This window comes from Photinus pyralis, unplaced genomic scaffold (assembly GCF_008802855.1).
Source record: "Photinus pyralis isolate 1611_PpyrPB1 unplaced genomic scaffold, Ppyr1.3 Ppyr1.4_LG1, whole genome shotgun sequence".
Taxonomy (NCBI): domain Eukaryota; kingdom Metazoa; phylum Arthropoda; class Insecta; order Coleoptera; family Lampyridae; genus Photinus; species Photinus pyralis.
Window position 1 is genome coordinate 3,429,140 of NW_022170249.1, and position 10,429 is coordinate 3,439,568.

Here is a 10,429-nt window from a genome sequence, read left to right on the forward strand (position 1 = left end):
TTTCTTTCTCAAACTATTTTATTTAGGGGTGGTTCTTCTTACATAAAATAATTGTTGTTGGGCGCCGGCTAGCTTCAGTCGATGATCCTTTCTGGCCTCGAGGAAATGGGAAAGGATGTATGAATAAAAATCAATAGTCTTTATTGAAACCTATTACGGCCTTTTTCTCTTAGAGAATCACCTTTTTGCTGTAAATTACACACGTCAAAAGAAATGGGGGTTGTGGCGGTACGTTCCTGTAAAAGTAGGGTTAACTCATTCATTCACAAAAATTCACTGCATAGAAAGGATAGTCTGCCTTTATTACGTTAGTCAAAAATCAAAATATTTACTCTAAAACCGCCGAGTACAGAAAGAAACTTAATTCTTGTTTCATAAATTGGTATACAATTAGATCGAAAATCAAAACAAACTGCTGTAAATGCGTGTAGTAACTCTTCCAGGCTCGAGTCATTAAAATGAAAGCAAACAGTGCTCACAAGCACTTATTTGAATGCAACCCTAGTAGGTGATTAAATACAATAGCATAAATTCAAACTACAATGCAATAGTCTACGTCGGGGCGAACAACAAAGATGATAAACTACAACGCGATAATGTTTACTGGCAGCTATTCGAGTTTCGGTTCGGCCAATCACAGGCAGGCAAGTTTCAACGCGACTTTTTCGGCACCCTCCAAGTAGACTGTGCACGGACCGCGCGTAGAACCGAAAGTCGAACTTCCTTCGGAAATCTCGCAATCCTCCCAATTTTCTCCGGAGTGCCGTGAAGGATCGTCTTCGCAGCGGTAGCGGACAGGCGGATTTAAGTCGTTCTACTAGCTCTAAATGAATTATTTACAATGACTCGGACTTTGACCCTAGCGTTACTACTCGATATTTATATGCAGTTTTTTCCATAATTTACATTATTTACATACGGTGAACGCAATTCTATTTACGCCGTGATTATTACTTATGTTTAATTTCTTTTTTTTATTTTTTTATTTTGCCTTTATTTTTAAATGGGCGGGGTTTCAGCCGAGGCTGCTCTACCCACCCAACCCACTATACATTTACAAATATCCATGCCCGAACCCGGATTCGAACCAGGGACCCTGTACCGCAGTCGAGCTTCCACTGAACTGCGCTACACGGGCCGACATTTCCTTTCTGATTCATGGCGGCCACATTTAAAATACACATTCGGATTCTGTTTTGTTATTGCATTTGGAATCATCAACTACTTCATTACAAGCATAATTTATTCACAAAATTATACAGGTCATTGCTACCATTGATACCATAGTTGAATATCTAATGTGCCTCTTGATCCGGCAGCGTTGAAAACCCCTGTGTCTCTCGTCACAACTGGATGACTACACATCTCCCCCTTAAAGATCCAAACGTACTGGTGGATGGATTTCCCGATTGCTTCTGCGAAGGGGTTGGACTTCAGAAGCAGGTTCCTGGGCCGGAGGTTCTACGAGGACGCATGGTGTGGAATCTGTAGGCTCACTGTTAGACTGTTGAGGTGAGTCATGTTCAGCTTCCTCCAAGAGCGCCTGCGAATTTTCATTGTTAGAGCATGAGGGAAGGCGGTGTAGGAATTTTCTATTCCTACGGAAAAGCCCACCCGGACTTCTAACCATGTATGAGCGAGGGGACTCGTGTTTGCTTTCCACCTCCCCCTCTTCTCGACGATCGGAGATCCAAACTTTCTGGCCTACTGACAACTCTGGGAGACTTTTTGCCCTATGACGTCTATCAAACCATTCCTTTTCTGATAGTTTCTTCTGTTTTTCTTTCTGAAACACCTTTTCTTGATCTGGTACAGATGGAGTCAGCAGGCTTGGAGCAATCGGAACAACACCTCTGATTTTCCGCCCCATAAGTAATTCAGCCGGGCTGTAGCCATTTTCTAAAGGTGTCGAGCGTAATGTCAGCAACATCAAATATGGATCTTCGCTCTTCTTAAAGTGATTTTTAAAGTTTTTCACTTGGGATTCAATAAAGCCGTTACTTTGCGCAAAATTTGGGCTGGAGGTTATGACGTTGAACCCGAACCGTTTCGCGAATTTACGATATTCTGAAGTCAGGGTCGTTTGCGAAAACTGTGTCCCGTTATCAGATCTAACTACTTCCGGCACCCCGTACCGCGCGAATATTGACTTCATATGTGTTATCACGCACTCCGACGTTAAGTTCTTAAGTTTCGCGATTTCGAAAAATCTCGAATAATAGTCCGCAACTATAAGAAACCACTGTCCACTCAGTTTTAATAAGTCTGTTCCTACAACCTGCCATGGACGTTGTGGGAGCTCGGAGGGAATTAAAGGTTCCACAGGATCTAGTTGGTCTTTGATACAGGACACACAATTCTTAACCAGCTCTTCAAGTTGAGTTGATAACCCGGGCCACCAAACAGATTGTTTAGCCAAGGAACGACACTTGGAGATGCCTTGATGCCCATTGTGAAGTTTGTCTAAGATGTCCTTACGTAATGACTGAGGAATAACGATCCTGCTATCCTTCATTAAAAGTCCTTCCTGCAGAGTAATTCTGTTCCTGTGCTGCCAGTATGGGACACACTCTTGAGAGATACTATGACGTGCTGGCCATCCTTCAGAACAGTACTTGGAAAGTTCACAACAAACCGGATCCTCGTGTTGACCCAACACTATTTCTGACAGCCTATCATCAGTAGACGGAAATGAAGAAATTATGTATTGCACATACGCCAAAATTTCTTCTGCTAATTCCTGAGAATCTTCAGTATCAACCGGGCTTCTAGATAAGGTATCTGCAATTACCAATTCTTTCCCAGGAGTATACTTCACCACATAAGCATACCTCATTAGCCGCATTTTTATGCGCTGAAGGCGTGGTGTGAGACTGTCCAAGTCTTTTTCACCTAGGATCGCTACTAGCGGTTTATGATCCGTTTCAACAGTGATGGATTTGCCGGTTATGTAATCACAAAATTTTTCACAGCCCCACGCAATTGCAGTGGCCTCCTTTTCGATCTGGGCATAACGTTTCTCACTCTGACTCAGCGTACGGGATGCGAACGCTACTGGTTTGAAACTTGCCCCTGGATCTCGTTGCATCAGCACGGCCCCAAGTCCATGTGATGATGAGTCAACTGACAGTAAGGTCTCCTTGTTGCTATCATAGAGAGCAAGAACTGGTGGTTCAGCAATAGCTCGCTTCACAGATTTCAGTGCTTTCGCTTGCTCCTCGCCCCAATACCAATCCTTGTCATGACGTAACAATTCGTAAAGTGGTTGTGCGATTGATGACAGGTTAGGCACAAACTTTCCCAAGAAATTAATCATGCCTAGAAACCTTTTCAGCTCGGTGACGTTTGTAGGTACAGGCATCTCAAGAATTGCCTTAGCTTTCGAGGGATCTGGGACAACCCCTTCTTTGGAAACAACATGCCCAAGCAACGTAATGGTGTTCTTTCGAAACTCACACTTGCTTTTATTTAAAGTCCACCCAGTTTTCCTGAGCCTTTTTAACACAGCGTCCAAGCGAGAGTCATGTTCCTCTGAGTCTTTCCCAAAAATTACGACGTCATCGAAGTGACAGACGACACCTTCAAGACCTTCCAATGCCTGACTTATCCTTTTCTGAAAAACCTCTGGAGCAGAAGACAGACCAAAAGGTAGTCGACGGAATTTGAACCTCCCGAATGGAGTTATGAAGGTTGTCAGCGACATGCTATCCTCAGAAAGCGGGATTTGCCAGAAGCCGTTGTTTGCATCAAGTTTGCTAAAAACTTTGGCTCCCTCTAACTGTCCAAGAGTGAAATTCACGTCTGGAATTGGAAAGTATTCCCTTTCTACTGCTTTGTTGAGTTGAGACAGGTCTACACAGAGGCGCATGCGACCTGAGCGTCTGGGGACAATGACAAGTGGAGCACACCACTCAGTGGGTTCACTAATAGGTTCAATGACTCCTTTAGCACACATGTCATCTAATTCCTTTTTGAGTTCACCTTTTAAGGGTAAGGGGACGCGCCTAGGGACGCTTATGGCAAATGGGACTGCATCCTTATTAATTTTGATCGAATACAGGTGCTTTACATTTCCTAACCCTTGGAACAGATCAGGATAACTTTGATGAGGATCGAAGGATACCGCCCTAGCTTTGACTTCAAACAAACGGCGAACTAGTCCCAGATTTTCAGACGCGTTAAGACCTAGTAACATCCGTGTTGCTCCCTGAACCACATAAAAACTTTCAGAGACTGAAACATTTCTCACAGAAACCCTGGCTTGAAAAATCCCAAAAACATTTAATCTCTCTCCACCAGGCCCAGCTACGAGTCTATCAGCTGGTGTCAACTCATGATTAGCAAACATTGACTTGTAAGTGGTAACTGGCATGACGCTTACATCGGCACCTGTATCGACTTTCACGTTTACCATTTTTCCGCTAATTTTAACATTAGTATGCCATGAATCTAATTTATTCGAAGACGTTTCCCCAACGAACGCGTCATCATCAACCGACTGAGTAGCTCCGACAGTCTTTGACTTAGATTTGCACACGCGCGCGTAATGTCCTTTAATTTTGCACTTGCTACAGACTGCTGTCCGCGCGGGGCAGTCCTGCTTTTTATGTTCACGCGTATGACCGCACCAAAAGCACAAGTTGTCTTTATTTGTGTCCTTTTGTTGAGTTTTTTCGCGAGGAGGATGGTATTTTGTATTTTTAAGACCGCTCGAACGCGACGACACACGGTCAACGGAACTCGCAGCACTACGAAATGCTTCTTGCTGCTTTTTAACAACCTCTGATTGTCTAGCTGTATTTACCGCTTTTTCTAACGTTAAAGCCGCATCTAGTTGTAACTTTTCAGACAAAGTTTTATCCCGAATACCCACTACGACCTGATCCCTAATAGCTTCTTCGCGAAACGCCACTGGAAATTTACAGTCTTGTGCTCTAGTATGCAAGGCTGTTACAAAATCGTCCACACTCTCACCCTCCTTTTGATAACGTGTGTGAAACAGGTACCGTTCGTAAATTATGTTTTTAGTTGGTACGAAGTGATTTTTAAATCGGGCCAATACGATATCGAACTTGCATGCGTCGTCATCCGATAATTTGAACGATTGAAATATTGACTCGGCCTGTGCGCCCATAAGATAAATGAGAGAGTTTACCTGGTCTTTGCTGGACTTCAGCTCCAGACCAGAGGCACTGCGAAACCTCAAAAAACGCGACTGCCATTGTTCCCAATCCTCGGCTTTGAAAGAAAACAGCTCCGGTGCTGGGATTTGATAAACGGATGATGCCGGACCTACAGATACTTCGACACCCCCTGTCGCTTCGGTGTCTGGCATTTTGGCAGGGAAAAAAAAATCTCTCCACGTGGGTTGCTTCCGTGTTAAAAAACTTCCTAAAACAGCCTAGCTTTAAACACTCACAGTCCGCACGCTGCCACCATGTTTTGTTATTGCATTTGGAATAATCAACTACTTCATTACAAGCATAATTTATTCACAAAACTATACAGGTCATTGCTACCATTGATACCATAGTTGAATGTCTATAGTGCCTCTTGATCCGGCAGCGTTGAAAACCCCTGTGTCTCTCGTCACAACTGGATGACTACACAAAAACAATGCACCCCACTTTCGCAAAAATCAAAGAACCTTAATAGCATATTATGAGTAAAGAAAAATGAAAAGCTGATGTATGCGAAAATAGAGGCAACAAGTATATATTGTGATAAACTCTTATGCAGTTAGCTGCCATTTTTTAAATCAAACTAGCATAAGTTATTTGTGTCATTGCATAAAAAAAGATCACCTGCAAATAATATGCAATTTAATGCAAGAAGGATTATGTCTTTAGGGGAATTCTCTCAGTTTCAAAAATGCCAGTTTTACACAAATTATTCGTCACATGTCAAAGTTATGCACGTTTTACTTTTCAAAACAGCATCTAAGAAAATAATTCGTGGAAGCCTTCCTCCCCTTTAAAAAATTTTTTATTCCGTAACTAATGGTGGTGGTTGGCGCACCTCTTCGGATTTTTAGCATTTATAAGTTATTCTTGCGACCTGCTACATTCCTGTTCAAAAAGCTACTTATTTGCAAGCTCCAAAATGAGCATTGCAGGTTTTTTTGAATACCAAGGAGTGAAAATGGACGTTTTTCGATTAACATGATTTAGTTGGGTCCATACTGTCACTGTTGCAAGTAGCTTATCTCCAAAAATTAAAAATTGAATCCTAAACATTCAAGTAAGGTAATCCATCCCCTAATTAAGTCTATACCGCACCCAGATTCATAAAAGCGAGGTTGCTAATATATGCTAATAACAAATTTTTAGGTGGTCCATCAAGACAAAAGTGCCACAAAAATTCGCAGCTGCCGCTGTACATTTTTAAATAAAATTACCTTTCTCAGTAGTATAAATTAAAACATATTCAAAGAGAATGCACGAGATTTGCGAGTAGATAATTTAAGCGAATACAAAAAGGGGTAGTCATAAATTTTCGGTTATGTGACAGCTTAATCTTAATAAATGAATAATTCCACCCTGGCACAAAACTGAACAAAATGTTAATTATTAAAAAATTCTTATTTGTTTAGGAAATATAAATCTCGATTAATCAAACGTGGATTACCGGCGGTTTGAAAAGCTCAAGTACACCAATTACACGTAACGGCATAACGGGAGCAAATTTCTCTTTCGCTTAATTAGTTATAAACGTGTAAAGCGCGGAACGTGGAAAATTATGTACGCTATAATTTAAAAGAAATTCTATTTGCCTTCATTATGGAAAGGCTTAATGTAGTACCTCAAAACAGCGCAATTTAATGTCGAATACGCTTTACACAATCATTTTGTAGGTTCGTAATTATTTTTTACATATTTTTTCAGTTTTTTTTATTTACTGTAGGTAATTTATTTTAAGATAAAAGACAAATTACATTTTTCTGTGTATTTATACAGATAGCTGAAGTTGAGAGCAGTTTTTAGGCATTACTATCATAGAAAGTAGGTAAAAAGATTATAGTGTTGATTTGTTTCAATACACTCTACAAAGAGTGAAATTGTAAAGAATATCCCATAAGTGAATAGTGTAATTAACAACCATCTTTTCCACTTCTTACTCCACGCTCTTTACCTCTTCTCCCAGTCTAACTCGTTCCTTGTCTTGGCTTCTTCTGGTAGCAAGTTTTCCGGCCCTGTATCCTTTCCCTCCATTTTTTACTCCCAGACTTGCTATGTCCTTATAATCACTTAGTCCTCCCACCTACACTTTGGTCTTCCCTTTGGTCTTGCTGTGGTGGGCCCCCACTTTTTTCACCTCTGTCGTTCCCCCCATTCTTTTTAAATGTACCTACCAGCGCATTCTACGTACCTTTATGGTTTTTTAATATGTCTCAGTACTGTTCTTAGCTCATTAATCTTGTTTAACTTTAAAGTGGCAATCACGTCCTTAAACTCCTCCTCCGTTGGCTGCATTTGTCCCGACCTTTCGTTCCATTTGTGCACGAACTACCCCAAATGATTACCATATCATTTTTTCATTGTAATGGAGTATTAAAAAACTGCATTCATACAGTAGGTTCAATAGAGCTATGATAAATCTTCTCTAGTTACTAAACGAGATGTTTGCACACCACGTTCTTTAATAAAAAATCGTACGCGTGACAGTAATTAATTTTAGTACGCGCACACAGCCGATAGGTATCAAAATAAATTCGATTTAACGATGCTGACAAAATATCCGATTTCACGAACCTTCAAAATTTTCTATATGCTCTATAACTCATTTTCCCTGAGCTTTTTCGATCACGAACACGAAAACGATACTGTTGAACTATATATACAGCGAGACTTCATTTAGTATGTTGTAATATTGTTATAAGTTGAAAGTTGGGGAAACTCACTTTATAATTCCGCTCGAAACGGAAACCAAACACCATGACAAGGAGTTGTTAAGTGAAAAACAGAGATAAAGGAAAAGGGCGGGCACGAAGGAAAGTTCTCAAGTAAGTATCTAAATTACGGTCTAAAGATATGGGAACATATTTTACTCGTGAAGAGATTTTTGTTTTCAGATTTTCACGCGGTGAAATGAAGTTATTAAAACGTCCTCTTGAGTGTGTCGCGTCCTATACTCTTCCACTAAAGTGGAAGACTACTAAGTGAATTTAAAAGGGGATCGAGACGGGAAATTGTGTTGGTATCGATTTCTGTAAAGCTTAAACATTTAAGGAGATCAAATTGGTATAAATAATTTTATCCGAAAATTTTTCAGCTTTGTTTACTTTTGAGAAATTTTTGTCGTCACACTAGTGGAAATTCGTTTTCCTACCAAGTGCACCAATTATGTTGTTCTGTTATGGAAAACCACAGATTACCCTGTAGTGTAGGGTAACCTGTGCTAATACCAACGTTTACGAATAGGTAGGTATTGTAGATTTTTGTTAAAACGTTGGCATTACAATATTCCCCAAAAACAGAATTGATGACGTGACTGCAAACTAACGAAAATCCTTATTTACCGCTTTTCTTAAGATAGAGCTTTTCCCACGAAAATTAACGATCTAACATAAGTCGAAATAATTCAACACGCATTCTGAGCTATCAAAGAAAATATTATTACAAAGCCAGGATCTAATAACGATCTTGCTTTCGTTAGTTATGCAAAGCCATATATGTATAATGCCTTTATGCAAGATATTCAATTAACGCGAAAGCTCTGCTAATACGACGAAGGTTAAGATCTAATAGTTCGACCTGCACGTGGAAAATATTTAACGAAGAAAGTACCACTCAATCCCCCGTTCTCTTTGAACCACACAATTTCGCCCTTTACATCAGTGAGTGAAATGTTGGAACGTTTTCTCGTATAAGTACCATTATTTTCTATTGCGCGCCGTAGCCGTGATGATGCATACAAATGGCACGATATCCGCAACCCCTTGCAAACGCAGAAAAAAAAAGTTTAAAAGTGATTTTCCTCATTATCGCTAATAAGGTTAATCACGTTCGGGGCTCTTCGTCAAGTCGCTCAATAGCTTTTCGTTCTCGTTTTTGTCGAAAAACTTTTCTAACAAAATGTAATGTAATCAACTTTTAGTGTTATTAAAAGTTAATACGTTACATTCTAGAACGTTTACTTAGAGAGTAATTTCGCTTTGGCTGAATGGTTCAATCGTCCTGAATGCCAAATGAAAGTGAAATATAAACCTCGAAATGGTATCTTATAAAATTCTAACATAACAGACTCCCAAAGGAGCCTCTTCATTTTACACGCAAGCTAAATAAATGAGAGCGAAATCGAGAGTAAACAATTTTGACAACCAATCAAATTAACAAGATGCTTTCGGGCGAAATACTAAACTTCTTGACAATATATAAAGCTTAACATCTGAGGGGGATTGTCGAAAAGTACACAATCGTGTTGAATGTAAATCAGCCGATTTAATTAAAGCGGCCATTACGTTTTAATTACTTGAAGGATTTTGAATAAAGAGGGGTTTAACCAACTGTCATACCAGATTGTGGTAAAGTCTCTTTGATGTTGTTGATATAGCTTTATGAAACTTATTTGAAGTAGGTACCTAGGTACACCATTATTAAAGGTTCTGCTTTCGTTGCACATTTTACGTTATACACAAAAGAACTCATCGCCAGAGCACTCGCCTTGTCATGTTTTACGCTTACGAAATTGTAACAAAGTAGATGAAGTAGAATGTATAAAATCTACTTACATATCTAGCACTAATTTTCCCCGCGCCGCGCGCGTGACGATATTAGAAAACACCTTGTTGGGAACCCGAATATTACAAATATATTGTTGTGTAAACTAGTTAACATAGACGTTCTTTTGGTGTCAGGTGACAGCACCTTCAATGAGGTTGGGCCACCCTGTATGTGAAATAGTGTGATTGTTTCGTTTTAATTTGTATTTCAGTATTTCGTTTTCCTTTTAGAAATTTGTTACGCGCTAATCCATAAAAATAACACCATAAACAAGCTAAATGTATCATCACCTATGCAATTTGTTTAAAAATTGTAGAACAATGGCGGTTCCTTTACAAATTTCATAAAAACAAACGAACATCTTGTAGCTAAAGTTCTGAAGATGGTTTAGTGAAACCGAAATCGATCGTCAAAACAGAAAATAAAACCTATTAATTTTATTTCACCCAAACACAGTCCCAGTTTTCATTATTACCGCGTTAGTAGTTTTCGGCGAAGAATATTGGCACTGAATTTCTTCTCTTCACTTAGCCCTTAACTATAAGACCAATCTTTTTACATAACAAATTCTAACGCTAGTTGCTTTTTATAAGTTGAAATTATTTCACTCCCTTCAGTTTACGTGGCTGTTGGCAGAGAGCGAATGAATGAATAATGCTTTCTTTACATAACATACTTCATAAGCCATAATTTGTTGCGACATACCT

General features: G+C 39.6%; 1 protein-coding gene across 1 annotated transcript; it reads right to left on the minus strand.

Annotated features, from left to right (window-relative positions):
* Positions 1 to 1,372: 1,372 nt before the first annotated feature.
* Positions 1,373 to 5,335, minus strand: LOC116165097 (uncharacterized protein K02A2.6-like). The gene has a single exon (XM_031479431.1). It carries the CDS (start codon positions 5,333 to 5,335, stop codon positions 1,373 to 1,375), a length of 3,963 nt encoding a protein of 1,320 aa, XP_031335291.1.
* Between the last annotated feature and the right edge of the window lie 5,094 nt (positions 5,336 to 10,429).